Source organism: Trichomycterus rosablanca, chromosome 13 (assembly GCF_030014385.1).
Source record: "Trichomycterus rosablanca isolate fTriRos1 chromosome 13, fTriRos1.hap1, whole genome shotgun sequence".
NCBI classification, from domain to species: domain Eukaryota; kingdom Metazoa; phylum Chordata; class Actinopteri; order Siluriformes; family Trichomycteridae; genus Trichomycterus; species Trichomycterus rosablanca.
This window is the reverse complement of record NC_086000.1, coordinates 31159564-31176699: the sequence shown is the minus strand read 5'-3', so window position 1 is coordinate 31176699 and position 17136 is coordinate 31159564. Positions and strand designations below refer to the sequence as shown.

Sequence of the window (17136 nt, the reverse complement as noted above, 5' to 3'; positions counted from 1 at the left end):
AAGGTGAAAAAACTAGGTGTGTCTAATAGAGTGGACAGTGAGTGGTATTTAAAAACTCCATCAGTGTTGCTGTGTCTGATCCACTCATACCAGCACAACACACACTAACACACCACCACCATGTCATTGTCACTGCAGTGCTGAGAATGATCCACCACCTAAATAATACCTGCTCTGTGGTGGTCCTGTGAGGGTCCTGACCATTGAAGAACAGGGTGAAAGCAGGCTAAAAAAGTATGTAGAGAAATAGATGGACTACAGTCAGTAATTGTAGAACTACAAAGTGCTCCTATATGGTAAGTGGAGCTGATAAAATGGACAGTGAGTGTAGAAACAAGGAGGTGGTTTTAATGTTATGGCTGATCAGTGTATATGTAGCATTAAACCATAAAATATTAGAATGGAATGACAGTAGGAACAGCTTCCTTCACTGCAGTTCATCGTCAGTATGTTACACTTTGACTGTCTTCCTTTCTGTCTTTCTGCTTTCCTTCACTTTGCCCTTTAAGTCTCTGTGTATTTAGACTAAATAACCAGCATTCACACACTTCCATTCATCATCACAATGGGTAATCCAAACTGTGAATAATGTGTTTAGTCTCCTGCATGAAGGCGAGAATGGAAAGTGTTTTGGAGGAAAAGCATGTGTCTACATTTGGCTTGCTGCCAGCTCCCAGTGAACTGCGTTTATTTAATTTGTACGCTGTACTGTAGTTCTAGCTGAGAGCAGAAGGTAAATGCATTTAGAGAGTGGTTTGTTACCAGTCCTCTTTATTATGAGCTGTAATCAGAGCTGAGCAAAACGTGTGTATTGATGTATCCAGACCTCAGTTTTATCTACATGTAAAGTCAAAATGGAACATACACCGATCAGCCATAACATTAAAACCACCTCCACTGTCCATTTTATCAGCTCCACTTACCATATAGAAGCACTTTGTAGTTCTACTGACTGTAGTCCATCTGTTTCTCTACTTACTTTTTTAGCCTGCTATTACCCTGTTCTTCAATTGTCAGGACCCCCACAGGACCACCACAGAACGGGTATTATTTAGGTGGTGGATGATTCTCAGCACTGCAGTGACACTGACATGGTGGTTGTGTGTTAGTGTGTGATGTGCTGGTATGAGTGGATCAGACACAGCAGCACTGCTGGAATTTTTAAATACCGTGTCCACTCACTGTCCACTCTATTAGACACTCCTACCTAGTTGGTCCACCTTGTAGATGTAAAGTCAGAGACGATCGCTCATCTATTGCTGCTGTTTGAGTTGGTCATCTTCTAGACCTTCATCAGTGGTCACAGGACACTGCTCATGGGGCGCTGTTGGCTAGATGTTTTTGGTTGGTGGACTATTCTCAATCCAGCAGTGACAGTGAGGTGTTTAAAAACTCCAGCAGCGCTGCTGTGTCTTATCCACTTATACCAGCACAACACACACTAACACACCACCACAATGTCAGTGTCACTGCAGTGCTGAGAATGATCCACCACCCAAATAATACCTGCTCTGTAGTGGTCCTGTGGGGGTCCTGACCATTGAAGAACAGCATAAAAGGGGGCTAACAAAGCATGCAGAGAAGCAGATGGACTACAGTCAGTAATTGTATGACTACAAAGTGCTTCTATATGATAAATGGAGATGATAAAATAGACAGTGTTTGTAGAAACAAGAAGGTGGTTTTAAAATTATGACTTATCAGTGTATATTACACTATATTATGTTTTAAATGAATAGTGGCTTTCTACTCCAAATTATTGTATTAATCCTTGAGATGAGCATTTGTCTAGCAGTGAAATTGCTTTTGGTGAGACTGCTAAATTTTAAAGGTTTGTTATTAGAGCTTTAAATTATCAATTGAAGCTGGTAGCTCTGAATGTGGCCTGGTAATACTATTAGAAAGCTAATAAGACATTTCTTTTAGCAGTCAAAAACAAAGAATGTTTTTCTTTGTTTGTTGGTCATCGTTTTGTTGTACTTCAGCAAAATTGGCGTCTAGTGTCCGCTTTGTTCCATCTTTGTTCAGCAGAGATCTATATATTTATCTTTTCCAGTCTAAGTTGATAGTAAATCTTATCTCACTTGTCTCTTTTTCCTCCTCAGCTATGGAAAGCAGCGCTCATCCAGGTCTTTTATTCCAGGCTTTTTCTAAAAGCCTTCTGTTAAACTTACAGTGCTAATCATACGCAAAACTAAACTGTTTGTAAAGATACATAACCATTTAATGACTCCTAATGCAACTGTCAGCACTGGATCCTCATTATGTTTTAATGATGAATGTGTGGTAAACAGATTACATTTCACAGTTATTAAATGGTTATGTTTTATATCAAATGTATTAAAGTGTATTTGTGTAAAACTAAGGCTAACTCTGTGTTCGTGTGTTGTTCAGATTAAATGGAAATAATTCATTTATGCTTATGTGATACAGTCCTGCTTTTACAATGTCCCTGACTGATATCAACACTACTTATGAGAGTACCATGGCCATGAAAAATCGTTTCTGATTGGCTGGCAGGTGTGCATAAGGAATAACTGTGTTAAGGAGTAGCATTGTTACTAGTAGTTACTATAAAGAGTTTAGCTATTTTTATTAACAAAGCTGTAACATAGAGCTGATTTATAAAGTGCAAATTATATATTTTTAATCCATCAGTTCTTTTAGCCTTTATAGAAGTATAGATTGTAGAAGTATACAGATTGACTGTAGAAAAGACAGAAAAACAGTGCAAAATATTACCTGTGACTTTAAACATTACATTTTATAAATAAAACTATTTAATAGCAAAGCATTTTTAGCACGTACAATCATTTATTTGAATTTGGCAGAAATGTTTACATCAATAATATAAAGCCTTGTTTTGCATAAAATTATTTTTTTTATCATTTGGTTATAATCACTGTTAAATGCCTAGTTCACACTGCGATTTTTGCAGCTCGCCGACTGGTCTGCGCTTGACTGGTCAGCTCGGAGGCAACTTGGCGTTCGCTCGGGGATTGAAGAAAAATATCTAGCATGTTAAATATCTGGATATCAGTCGGCCAACTGGCAGTGAGTGTGGTGTTGAACTACAGCCAATTATAATGCAAGATACAGGGTTTGGAAACCCGGCGAGGCATAATATAGTTTCTATCAGAATGCATACACTTACATTTTACAGTATTTGTAACCTTATCGTCCACGCCAAACCATAATACCCACGCTGCATTGCAAAAAATATTTATTAACCTCCAACTCGCTACAGAACAGACAATCCCTGCTGGTCGCATAGCCCAATCCAGTCGGATTCATTTATTTTTCCTCTTTGCTTTCAGCGCACAAACAACTTTGATCCTCGCTTCCTGTTGACGTGCATTTTTGGACGTGATATCATTAAACCCCTCGTCACTACGAAACGTAGTTTGGGAGACCAGTGAAGCTCACCTGCGATTCCAGTTGGTGATAGATGGTGTAGTGTGAAACCCCCTATCGCCGATCAGTCGTGTAGTGTGAAAGTCACACCGACTTGAAAGACTCCCGATTACAAGAGATCCAGTTGTGTAGTGTGAACTGTACAGCGACCTGACGGCTTGGAAAGTTGTGTAGTGTGAACTTGGCATTACTCCGGTTCAGTGGCCATGGTAGAAGCAAACTTCCACTGAAGTGTCCCAATATTAAATGAAAATGGATGACAAGGTGGTTAACACACCAAATTTTGGTGTTTTTCTCTGCCAAGTCTGTGATTTCCTGCTGTTGGGACATGTCACTGGTTATCTCCTGCTTAACAATAATATTTAAATAAATGTAACACAATGACTACATTAATTAATTGTTCTCCTGGTCAGTACAGTGAAGAACTTGAATGCAGCAGCTTAAAGTGCATCATTGTGTTGGTTTTCTCTGCTTACAGGCTTGTCAACGAGAATGAGGTGAGACAGTGGCGAGATCAGGCCGAAAAATTCAGGAAAGGTAACAGCATGTGTGTATGTATATGAGTGAGTAAGAAAAAAGCAGGTAAACATAATACATGTTATTAATCTGTGTGTGTCTGTTCCTGTAGAGCATGTAGAGCTTTTTGGCCGGCTGGAGAGGAAGGAGCGAGAGTGTGAGATTAAAGCTCAAGAGAAGGAAGATATGATGAAGACTCTGAATAAGATGAAAGATAAGTTGCAGAGAGAGGGGGTAGAGCTGCGTTCTGCCAGGGAGCAAGTCCTAGACCTGTCCTCTCGCATTAACGACATCTCTGTGAGTATTAAATGCCTTTGTTTTAATGTTCTTGATTCAGAGATGTTCACAAGTCACAAAATACGAGGCTGAGTCAAGTTACGAGTCTTTAGGCTAGAGTCCAAGTCAAGAGTCTTTAGGCTAGAGTCTGAGTCAAGTCACCAGTCTTTAGAGTCCGAGTCAAGTCACGAGGCAGTTTAACATACACAAAACATATATTGGTAATGTAGCGTAGAAATAAACAAATAATATGTAAGTTAAGATAAAAACGTTAACAGATTAGCGACTGTATTTTGCCGTTTTACTTAGTGCCTTTACTTTCCTAGTCATTGTGTAAATGAATGTAATTTCCGTAACAAGAAGGTACCAGTTAAAAGCTTCAACTGATACGTTTTGTTTTCATTGCAAAACAAAAGTGCGTGATAAATCATGACACAGCGGCCAAAATCCAAAACACAGCAAAAAAAAATCATAACCACTGCTTACCTTATCTTATGTTCTTCCAGATGCTATTACATTTATAACCGTGTGTCCCATTAAGAATATAATCTGTTATTTTGTAAATGTGCTTATAATTAAAAACCTCCAAACTTTTCCCGGTTGTGAAGTAAAACACTAACACGTTAGAAAGCCAATCAAGAGTTTCATTGACACATCATCTGTGTGACGCAAACTGAATAAATGCAAATAGCAGCATTTCTTACTAAAAATTACAATCAGAAGGTCTGATTGGTTCAGAAAGCACTCTTTCAACCATTAGCGCCAATTCTGTAGGAGCGTTCCATTCACCCCAGTTGTTACTGTGAAGTGCACTACATAGAGTATTCCACCATTTTAAGTGAGATTCCAATCCAAAGGTAACAAAAATGTTCAAATGAAGTGAACTTCAAATATAATTGTCACACGTAACTAATGTTAACACATGTTGGCGCTAGGGACTTACTATTCTCTTTCTAGTTCAAGTTCAAGAGTTCAAGAGAGGCTTTATTGTCATTTCAGCTATATTTAATATGTACTTGTACATATATAGCTGAAATAACAATAAAGCCTCTCTTAAAGTAGAAAGAGAATAATAAGGGGCCTACAGCGGAACCTTGAGGATTTCCTATTGCGGTTTACTTAATGTGAAATGGTATTATTAATATTTTTAATATTTTATTTTCCCCATCAGATCCTCAGTGGTTGATTGTCCTTCTGCATATTAATAATTCTTATCTATCTCTCTTCAGAATGGAAGTATGGCATTCCTTCCTCCTCCCCCTCCACCTGGAGGTCCAGTGGCTCCTCCTCCTCCACCAGCGATGGCCAATTTCCCCCCTCCTCCTCCTCCTCCTCTTTCATTCTCTACATCTGCCCCTCCTCCACCCCCACCTCCTCCTGGGGCTCCACCTCCTCCCCCAGGAGCCCCACCTTTCTTCAGCGGCCCTCCACTTCCACCAGCAACTTCATCCTTCAGCAGCGGCACAAACCTGCGCACCAAGAGCATCCCACAGCCGTCACACCCACTCAAGTCTTTCAACTGGGCCAAACTGGGCGAGGTGAGTGTCATTTTTTTTCCATGATTCAGCCAATCAAACACCATGAATAAGCCTTATGTAAATAGCACATCCCAGCTGGGTAAACATTATGCCATGCTTCATTTTTTTGCAGATCCAAAATAGCACATTTTGAAATGATCTCACCTCCTCTTTACCTTGTTTATGCAGAACAAGATCACTGGTACCATCTGGCACGAGATTGATGACCTGAAGGCCTTTAAAGTTCTCGATCTGAAGGATATTGAAAAGATGTTCTCAGCCTATCAGCGGCAGCAAGTATGAATGATTTCTGTCTGTCTACCTCAAAACTAATTCTCGTAAATAAGGAGATGAATAGTTTTGCTGTTGTTGCTGTTATTTTTTGACCAATTGTAAATATATTGAAATGAAATTTGCTGTAGACAGTAAGGCTGTCATGGTAGACAGAATACCTTGTTTGGTCACGTTTTTAAAACAGGCAGATTGGTATATACACTGATCAGCCATAACATTAAAACCACCTCCTTGTTTCTACACTCACTGTCCATTTTATCAGCTCCACTTTCCATATAGTAGCACTTTGTAGTTCTACAATTACTGTCTGTAGTCCATCTGTTTCTTTAATTACTGTTTTAGCCTGCTTCACCCTGTTTGTTAATGGTCAGTGCCCCCACAGGACCACCACAGAGCAGGTATTATTTAGGTGGTGGATGATTCTCAGCACTGCAGTGACACTGACATGGTGGTGGTGTGTTAGTGTGTGTTGTGCTGGTATGAGTGGATCAGACAAAGCAGCGCTGCTGGGGTTTTTAAACACCGTGTCCACTCACTGTCCACTCTATTAGACACTCCTACCTAGTTGGTCCACCTTGTAGATGTAAAGTCAGAGATGATCGCTCATCTATTGCTGCTGTTTGAGTTGCTCATCTTCTAGGCCTTCATCAGTGGTCACAGGACGCTGCTCACGGGGCGCTGTTGGCTGGATACTTTTGGTTGGTGGACTATTCTCAGTCCAGCAGTGACAGTGATGTGTTTAAAAACTTCATCAGCATTACTCTGTCTGATCCGCTCATACCAGCACAACACACACTAACACACCACCACCATGTCAGTGTCACTGCAATGCTGAGAATCATCCACCAGCTAAATAATACTACCTGTTGAAGAACAGCATGAAGGCTAACAAAGCATGCAGAGAAACAGATGGACTACAGTCAGTAATTGTAAAACTACAAAGTGCTTCTATATGGTGGAGCTGATAAAATGGACAGTGAGTGTAGAAACAAGGAGGTAGTTTTAACGTTATGACTGATCAGTGTATTTATTGATCATTGTAGTTACTATTTACTGTTTTTTAAGCAATAATAAAATAATGGTATGTTTTTTTTTTACTGCAATGCTCCACATGCACCACACACACATTTATGGCATTCAGCAGACACTTTTGTGACTAAATACAATCCAAGCAATTGAAGGTTTAAGGCTTTGCTCAAGGGCCCATCAATGGCAACCTGTCTGTAGTGGGGCTAGAACCAGCAACCTTTGGATTACTAGTACAGTATCGTAAACATTGAGCCACCACAGACTGTACAAACATTTACGTTTTCATCCAAAGCAACTTGCAGTACTGTGACAGTATATTGTCCAAGCAAATGAGGGTTAGGGCCTTGCTCAAGGGCCCAACAGTGGCAACCTGGCAGTGGTGGGGCTTGATCCAGCGACCTTCCGATTACTAGTCCTGTACCTTAACCGCTAGGCCACATCTGCCATGACCTAGAGGTCGTACAGTATACTCTAAACACGTGTGTTTAAAAAAGTGAGATCTTACTTCTGTGGTCATGTACAGTAGTCTGTGTATTTATAAAAAGATTTTGTCCAGTCTACATTCAGCTTGCACCCACATCAGGTGGGGCAGTCCAGGTCCTTTCTGTGAGGAGTTGGCATGTTCTCCCTGTGTCTGTGTGGGTTTCCTACGGGTGCTCCGGTTTCCTCCCACATTCCAAAGACATCCAGTCAGGTGAATTGGAGATACAAATTTGTCCATGACTGTGTTTGATATTAAAACTTGTGAACTGAATAATCTTGTGTAACTACCGTTCCTGTCATGATTGTAACCAAAAGTGTAAAACATGACGTTAAAATCTCAATAAAACAAAACAAAGCACCCACATCAGGTGGAATGTTTGAAATTGGCAGGATGGAAATTAAAACAGCAGGGTGAAAACTTACACCCCTAGGTCATTAAAGAAAAGAAAACTAAATCAAATGGATTAATATCACTGTGTGAATAGCATGATCATGAAAAGCAAAAACCATGACAGCTTGAGGAATAAGCCTGGCTACAGTAGAGCAGTATCTTCAGCTGCTGATCTTTGCTGAATGGCATGTTGTGTTGCACATGCTTTAGTATGCAGTCGTAACTGTAGTGCTTCTGTTTTGCTAACAGACGTCCTTTTAGGCCTGACAGTGCCAACTGCTGATATCAACATTTCCAGTTTTTCAGTACACAGACGTTAACCATTAAATCACATTGACTTATTCATTTACATTTTCAGCATTTAGCAGACACTTTTATCCAAAGCGACTTACAGTACTGTGACACTATACAATCTGAGCAATTGAGGGTTAAGGGCCTTGCTCAAGGACCCAACAGTGGCATACTGTCAGTGGTGGGGCTTGAACTGGCAATCTTCTGATTACTGGTCCAGTACTTTAACCACTAAGCTACACCTGCCCTTGGCAGTGTACTTCTCAATTTCTTGTGATTGTTTTGACCTATTAGTATTTTCTATCGGCATTTGTGAAATAGGCCTAAGAGATCTGTAGCTGTATGTATAAGTGTGTAAAAACGTATTTGCTTCCTTTCTGAATGCCTAATATTGCATAGTTGATGCAGTTATTGATTTCAGATCATCATAAACATATTACATTAAGGACACGTTTTGTACAATGGAATTATATACCTACTTATTTTTTTTACTAAACAATTGGGTGGCACAGTGGCTTGGTGGCTAGCACTGTCAAACACTGCCTCACAACAAGAAGGTTCAGGGTTCGATTCCCAGGTGGAGCGGTCCAGATCCTTTCTGTGTGGAATTTGCATGTTCTCCTTGTGTCTGTGTGGGTTTTCTCCAGGCACTCCGGTTTACTCCCACAGTCCAAAGACATGAAAGTAAAATGAATTGGAGATACAAAATTATCCATGACTGTGTTTGACATTAAACTTGAACTGATGAACCTTGTGTAATGAGTAACTACCGTTCCTGTCATGAATGTAACCAAAGTGTAAAACATGACACATGAGAGACTAAGAATAATATTATTATAATATGCAGTATTATATTATATAATATAATTATATTATCAGTTGCCTGAATAATGTCTAGTTGCAGGAATTGCTAGAAAGGGTGGTGTAACTATGAGGTGATATACGTAGGTGTTGGATTACTTGGTGTAATGTTTTGCTAAGTGATCTGAAATCATTTACTGTGCTTTTTTCTGCAGCGCTATATGTAGATGGCCCTGTAGTTCAGCTCTGACTGAGCCTTTTTGCTGTGATTCTTCTGCTTGTTTTGCTAATCACTGCATGTGTTCCAATGTTTTTGTTTTTCTGCGCTGCTCTGTACATCTGCCTGACCAGGAGCTGCTCACTAACCAATCCTTAAAGCAGGTGAGTGATTGATTTATCAAGTCATGTCTTCCAACTAACAGCCACTCAACCTTCATTACATAGACTGAATTAACAAGCAAAACTACATGGAACATGCAGAGACCAAGTAGTTTATTGTGGATGTAGAATTGGCCACTCCAAACTGACACATCAAACATCTAATAGGAGGAGAAACTCCTACACTATGTGAATCCTACCAGATATCCATTACCATAAAGCATGTCCTAACTGAGTGCCCAAAATATAACCAAGAACACAAAGATTGCATATGTCTGGGACAATAAGAGACCCACAATCAGAAGAACACAAAAACAGTTCTCAGATTTCTTACATAAAAGAGTGAATACACATATAAAACAGACCCTAGTAAAATATAAAACACTACTTCTGTTGTAAATATCACAACAATGTGCAAACAAACATAGTCTGAATTAAAGGTGCATTAAGCAATTTTGTGATATTGAGAATATTCTGGCGATGGAAGTCTCTGAACCCCATGTGACACACGTTGATTTAACAGCGTTTGTGGTATTAAATGCAGCCAAACCTGTGTGCACTTTGTTTTAAACACTTAGATTCTCTATGTAGTGCAGTCTGCAGAATCTCATAAATGCTAATGTATTTGTAAAAGTTGGCTAACAATAATTGACATAGAATGTGACTGTGCGAATCCAGACACCGGCTTTTTAGTGCTTTATAGCTGTTAGGGGTGGCAGAAGGACATTTAAGCATTTCTAATTTGAATATTTCAAAATAATAAATTTGTAATAATGTATCATTTGTAATGAAGTGTGGATATGTTACTACAATATTTATAGGTTTATTGAAAATTATGGTCATATCTTTGGCGACCAAATAATACCCTAATTAATTCACATATTCCTATACACCGATAAAGCATAACATTATGACCACCTTCCTAATATTTTGTTGGTCCTTTTTTGCTGCTAAAACAGCCCTTACCTGTTGGGGCATGGAGTCTGATACCTTTCTATTAGAACCAGCATGAACTTCTTCAGCAATTTAAGCTACAGTAGGTCGTCTGTTGGATCGGACCACACGATCCAGCCTTCGCTCTCCACGTGCATCAATGAGCCTTGGCCGCCCATGACCCTGTCACCGGTTTACCACGGTTCCTTCCTTGGACCACTTTTGATAGATACTGACCACTGCAGACCGGGAACACCCCACAAGAGCTGCAGTTTTGGAGATGCTCTGACCCAGTCCTTACGCTTGCCTTTCTAACACATCAACTTTAAGGATAAAATGTTCACTTGCTGCGTAATATATCCCACCCACTAACAGGTGCCGTGGTGAAGAGATAATCAGTGTTATTCATATTCATCAGGGTCATAATGTTATGCCTGGTTGATGTATATATTCACATTGGGAGAGTTATTCATATCCAGATGAATAAAACTAACGTAAAGCACTGATTCCTGCCGTGAATGTCATAGATATGACAACATGGCATTACAAAAACAAACAAACATATCCAGACGTGCAGTATACAGCTGTTGAAGGTTTATTGAATTTAAATAAAATATTCATAAATATGTGAATGATTAGCATCCAATCATTTAAAACTAAAAGTTGTTAAAATCATTCCAGTCAAATAACAAAAGCTGCCATTTTTTATTAGGTGATTTAGCCTATGTTTGGTTTTATAAATGCTAACTTTTGCCCAAACAGCTGACTATACCATTAAGATAAGATATACTTTATTTGTCATATATACATATACAGTACAATGAAATTCTTTCTTTGCATATCCCAGCTTGTTTGAAAGCTGGGGTCAGAGCGTAGGGTCAGCCATCGTACAGCACCCCTGGAGCAAACAGGGTTAATGTTAATGCCTTGCTCAAGGACCCAACAGTGGCTGCATAGCAGAGCTTGGATTTGAACCTCCAATCTTCTGGTTGATATCCCAAAGCTCCACCCACTAGGCTACCACTGTCCCACAGTCCCAAGTTAAAAAGTGTAAAAGTGAAAAGAAAATTATGCACAATGTTTTTCTGTTACCTTCTCATTTTACATTTTACATTTTACATTTTAACTCCATCACTTGGATAATTATTAAAAGAAAACACAATTTATGTAAGCTCACTTATTCCTAAAGGATAACTTTGTACTGCCCAGCCCATCTGTCCAGTCAGTGAGTGATGTTCTGGCATGGCCTAAAAGAGAGTAGGAGTAGTTGTCTGCATTCATTCCAAACCAAAATCCCATCAGCCACAACCATGGAAGCTCTGAGCCGTGTTTGGACGCCTGTTCAGTGGTTGTTAAATCATTCTTGTACTTGCGTACAGAACAGAGGAAAAGCTCTCGGCCATAAATAGCATACTGTACTTCAAACATCCTCACCTCAGGCTCTCCAGTCGTGTGGTCCCCTGTTACAGTCTGCTCTGAATCCTGGATGTATTTCCTCTCCAACCAGGTTTTTTGAAAAGTTAAGAATTTAATGTTTGCCATGTGGCTTGTCAGTTTATCCGATTTCAGACCCCCTATATTTTTATTCACTTGATTAAGTTTTAGAGTGACATTCATTGCTGGTTCATTGTCCCTCTTAGGGGGGAGTACATGATCTATAATGCAGAATTTGCCACATTCATTAAACAACAGCAACGGCCACCCACTTTGATCAGCCATAAATCACTTCTATATTATTTAGGATAGCTGATTCTGATTACATACACCGATCAGCCATAACATTAAAACCACCTACTGGTTTCTACACACACTGTCCATTTTATCAGCTCCACTTACCATATACAAGCACTTTGTAGTTCTACAATTACTGACTGTAGTCCATTTATTTCTCTACATACCTTTTTAGCCTGCTTTCATCCTGTTCTTCAGTGGTCAGGACCCCCACAGAGCAGGTATTATTTGGGTGGTGGATCATTCTCAGAACTGCAGTGACAATGACATGGTGGTGTGTCAGTGTGTGTTGTGCTGGTATGAGTGATCAGACACAGCAGCGCTGCTGGAGTTTTTAAATACTGTGTCCACTCACTGTCCACTCTATAAGACACTCCTACCTAGATGGTTTACCTTGTAGATGTAAAGTCAGAGACGATCGCTCATCTATTGCTGCTGTTTGAGTTGGTCATCTTCTAGACCTTCATCAGTGGTCACAGGACGCTACTCATGGGGCACTGTTGGCTGGATATTTTTGGTTGGTGGACTATTCTCAGTCCAGCAGTGACAGTGAGGTGTTTAAAAACTACAGCAGCGCTGCTGTGTCTGATCCACTCATACCAGCACAACACACACTAACACACCACCACCATGTCAGTGTCACTGCAGTGCTGAGAATGATCCACCACCCAAATAATACCTGCTCTGTGGTGGTCCTGTGGGGGTCCTGACCATTAAAGAACAGCATGAAAGGGGGCTAAAAAAAAGTACGTAGAGAAGCAGATGGACTACAGTCAGTAATTGTAGAACTACAAAGTGCTTCTATATGGTAAGTGGAGCTGATAAAATGAACAGTGAGTGTGGAAACAAAGAGGTGGTTTTAATGTTATGGCTGATCAGTGTATGTAAAGAAAGTATTAGGCCTTTTTAGTTATGTGAATTAAAGTTAAAAAGCATAAAGAATATAATTCTATATAGACTATTTTAAATTATTAAAATGACCAGCTTTTAGCATTATAGGACTGACTTTTAGATTAGGCAAACTAAGTTTATTTGTAGCTCTTTCTACAGTGGGTAATTAAATTGCTCAGTTATTAATTATTAAAGCATATTACTTTAAATCAAAATGAGCTATGAATAATAAATGAATAACTGCTATTAATTATTCACTAACTATAAAGAATTTTACAGGGAAAGTATGTAGTTATCCACTTAATGAATGTAAGTCTGGACCTACTGGTGGGTCCTGGGAGATTTAAGGACTAAATAAAGAAATAACAGGACAGACTCATGATTAAGTACATGGTATTTATTCAGCCTGTGTTTAAAGTCTTGTATATTACCTCTGGTGACTGATTCTCCTCTTTTTATCTGTTTTGTTCTCTATTGTTGTTTTTCACTCTGTAGAAGGAGACGGGCTCCATGGATGACCTGTACCTGACCTCAAGGAAAGTGAAGGAGCTATCTGTCATAGATGGGCGACGAGCACAGAACTGTGTTATCTTGCTCTCCAAGTAAGTACTTAACCATGAATCAGCCACTTAGAACTTTCATCTGTTTAAAAGAAGTCATTATGAGCGTAGACGTTACCTCAGTAAAACACATCAACCATAAGTTACAAGCGGTCTCTGCTAGACTATAAAATTATAGACTTTTTTAGATTTTAATAAAGAAATTAACTTTTAAAAGGTGCAATATACATATACACAGGGGGAAAGGGAGCACCTGTAGTAAACCTCCCTGGCTCCACATTATGGCTACAATAAATCTGTATTTAACAATCCACTATTAACAGTTTATACCATTTATGCAGTTTTTTTTACATAAAAACACAGGCATGAATGCACCCAACATCAATTTATAATAATTTTATCAGATTTAATCAGATTTAATTTATTTCTTTATTAGGATTTAAGGTCTTTGGTTCCGTTAATGACAGGACAGACAGTTACGCCAAGTTCACACTACACGACTTTCCAGGTTGTCAAATCGCTGTCCAGTTCACACTACACAACTGGATCTCTTGTAATTGGGAGTCTTTCAAGTCGGTGTGTATTTCACACTACACGACTGATCAGCGATAGGGGGTTTCACCAACTGGAATTGCAGGCGAGCTTCTCTGGTCCCCCAGCACTGGCAATGAGTGCTATGTCGAACAGCCAATTAGAACCCAAGATACGGTGTGAGGAGAAACGTTGTAAAAAGTTACCTTTTGTCACGAAAACACACACAAGAAGTGACGAGGGGTTTGCTGATAACACGTTCAAAAACGCACGTCAACAAGTAGCGAGCGATCAAATAAATGAGTGGATTTGGCTACGCGAGCAGCATGGATCGTTCTATAGTGAGTTAGAGGTTAATAAATATTTTTTGCAGTGCAACATTGGTGTTATGTTTTGTAGAGAATGATAAGGTCAGAAATACTGTAAAACTTGTGTATGTGCCAGTGTATTCTGATATAAACTATATTATGCCCCTGTCCCACCTTTTTACAACTCCTCCCCTACGTTTCTCCTCACATCGTATCTTGGGTTCTAATTGGCTGTTCGACATAGCACTCATTGCCAGTTGGGCAACTCAGATTCAGATATCTGACATGCTAGAAATCTCACTTTGATTGCCGATCGCTCGGCGAGCCACTCGGATCGAGTCGTTGAGCAGTTCACACATAGCGATTGAGAGCCGAGTTTTGATCGCCGAGCGAACGCCGAGTTGCTCCCGAGCTGGCAAATCTAGCGCCAACCAGTCGCCGAGCGAAAATCGGGACAAAAATCATGTAGTGTGAACTAGCCATTACAGTTTACACGTGATTCATCAGTTGAAGTTCAGTGTCAAACATTGTCACAGGCAGTTTTGTAGCTCCAGTTCATCTCACTTACACTTACAGAACCTTCTCTTTGTGTATTTAAATCAGATCCATTTCATCTAGATGCTTAAGTCTAAATGCATCTGTCTGTCATGCTGCATCAGACAACCAACATTTTTTAATACATTAGGTCGTAGTTCATGTGGTGGCACCTTTAAGTAGATTCAAAATGGCATATAAAATGTTATCACAATTTGGCCCTTGTCAAACTCGCTCAAATTCTTACGCTTGTCCATTTTTCCTGCTTCTAACACATCAACTTTAAGGATAAAATGTTCACCTGCTGGTGTAGATTAATTAGTTTACAAAAGCTTTAGTTTTATGTTCCTATAGTTTAGTGTCTGTTTTTTTTTCATAATGTAACAATTTTTGTGATGTTTACTTGACTGTGGATGTAGTGTTAGCGTAAAGTCTTAATTTTAAAATGTACTCAGCTTAACAGAGTGCCTGTTTTTCATAGAGACTGTGTTTTTAAGAACGCACCAAACTCACTGAACCAGCGCATTCAAGCTCAACTTACCCAAAGGCAAATAACATCCTAATCAGGTCATGAGTTCTAGACTGATCACTATTGAGAACGCTTCACAGAGCTGGATATTGATTCATCTGAACTCACTGCCGTTTGTATGTGAGCATGTGACTGCATGATTTCTAAAACTGCCCATCTGATTATTTTTTATTTTTTCCACTCTATCAGGTTGAAAATGAGCAATGAGGAGATCAAAAGAGCCATTCTGGAAATGGATGAAAGAGAAGAGCTGGCTAAAGATATGTTAGAGCAGGTACTTATACAGCTGTATTGATTTGATTGGGTGTATGAATTGTACTAATCATATCCACAAAGTTGAATCAGTTCATCTGGACACAAGTTTGTTGTAGAGATACGTTTTGTCACTGACAAAACGTATCTCTACAACAAACTTGTGTCCAGATGAACTGATTCAACTTTGTGGATTTGTGTACCTGGATTATTGAGCATGCATCAACAGTACTAATCATAATATATGATATACACCAATCAAGCATAACATTAAAAACTACCTCATTGTTTCTACACTCATTGTCCATTTTATCAGCTCCACTTACCATATAGAAGCACTTTGTAGTTCTCTAATTACTGACTGTAGTCCATCTGTTTCTCTACATATATTTTTAGCCTGCTTTCACCCTGTTCTTCAATGGTCAGGACCCCCACAGGACCACTACAGAGCAGGTATTATTTGGGTGGTGGGTCATTCTCAGCACTGCAGTGACACTGACATGGTGGTGGTGTGTTAGTGTGTGTTGTGCTGGTATGAGTGGATCAGACACAGCAATGCTGGTGGAGTTTTTAAACACCTCACTGTCACTGCTGGACTGAGAATAGTCCACCAACCAAAAATATCCAGCCAACAGTGCCCCGTGGGCAGCATCTTGTGAGCACTGCTGAAGGTCTAGAATATCACCAACTCAAACAGCAGCAATAGTTGAGCAATCGTCTCTGACTTTACATCTACAGGGTGGACCAACTAGGTAGGAGTATCTAATAAAGTGGACAGTGAGTGGACACGGTATTTTTAAAACCCCAACAGCGCTGCTGTGTCTGATCCACTCATACCAGCACAACACACACTAACACACCACCACCATGTCAGTGTCACTGCAGTTCTGAGAATGATCCACCATCTAAATAATGCCTGCTCTGTGGTGGTCCTGTGGGACTCCTGACCGCTGAAGAACAGGGTGAAAGCAGGCTAAAAAAGTATGTAGAGAAACAGATGGACTACAGTCAGTAATTGTAGAACTACAAAGTGCTTCCATATTGTAAGTGGAGCTGATATGGACAGTAAGTGTAGAAAAAAGGAGGTGGTTTTAATGTTATGGCTGATCAGTGTATGTCCAATGTAGAAGGAATCATTACGCCTACAATTTTTATTTAGTAGTGTAGTCATTAGCAATATTAGCAATACTTTTTTGGTGTCCAAGCTTTAGTTTTACACTATAACTTTAAGGTTAGTGGTTAATGATTAATTGAGGCTTAGTCGTATTTTATAGACTCATGTGTTTTCTGATACCTCTGAGATATTTCACTATATGAGAGAAAAAAAATAGCAAAACAAACATTGTAGTGAGACACAAATCTAAGGACTAATCTTCCTCATGGTTTACTTTACATACTAAAGCAACACAATTTATCTTTTGTGATTTATATCATTTACACACATTACCACACAGTTTGCATGATTATAAACTGGTAG

General features: G+C 39.4%; 1 protein-coding gene across 3 annotated transcripts in view; it reads left to right on the top strand.

The window, feature by feature from the left end:
• Positions 1-17136, top strand: part of daam2 (dishevelled associated activator of morphogenesis 2) — a 176575-nt gene that overhangs the window by 132487 nt on the left and 26952 nt on the right. For 2 of the 3 annotated variants that reach the window (XM_063007176.1, XM_063007177.1), the window contains exons 12-18: positions 3893-3951; positions 4043-4227; positions 5436-5744; positions 5913-6020; positions 9364-9393; positions 13441-13547; positions 15597-15681. In XM_063007176.1, coding sequence (XP_062863246.1) covers positions 3893-3951; positions 4043-4227; positions 5436-5744; positions 5913-6020; positions 9364-9393; positions 13441-13547; positions 15597-15681 — 883 coding nt within the window. The remainder of the gene's footprint in view (positions 1-3892; positions 3952-4042; positions 4228-5435; positions 5745-5912; positions 6021-9363; positions 9394-13440; positions 13548-15596; positions 15682-17136) is intronic. The other variant, XM_063007178.1, reaches the window with a different exon arrangement.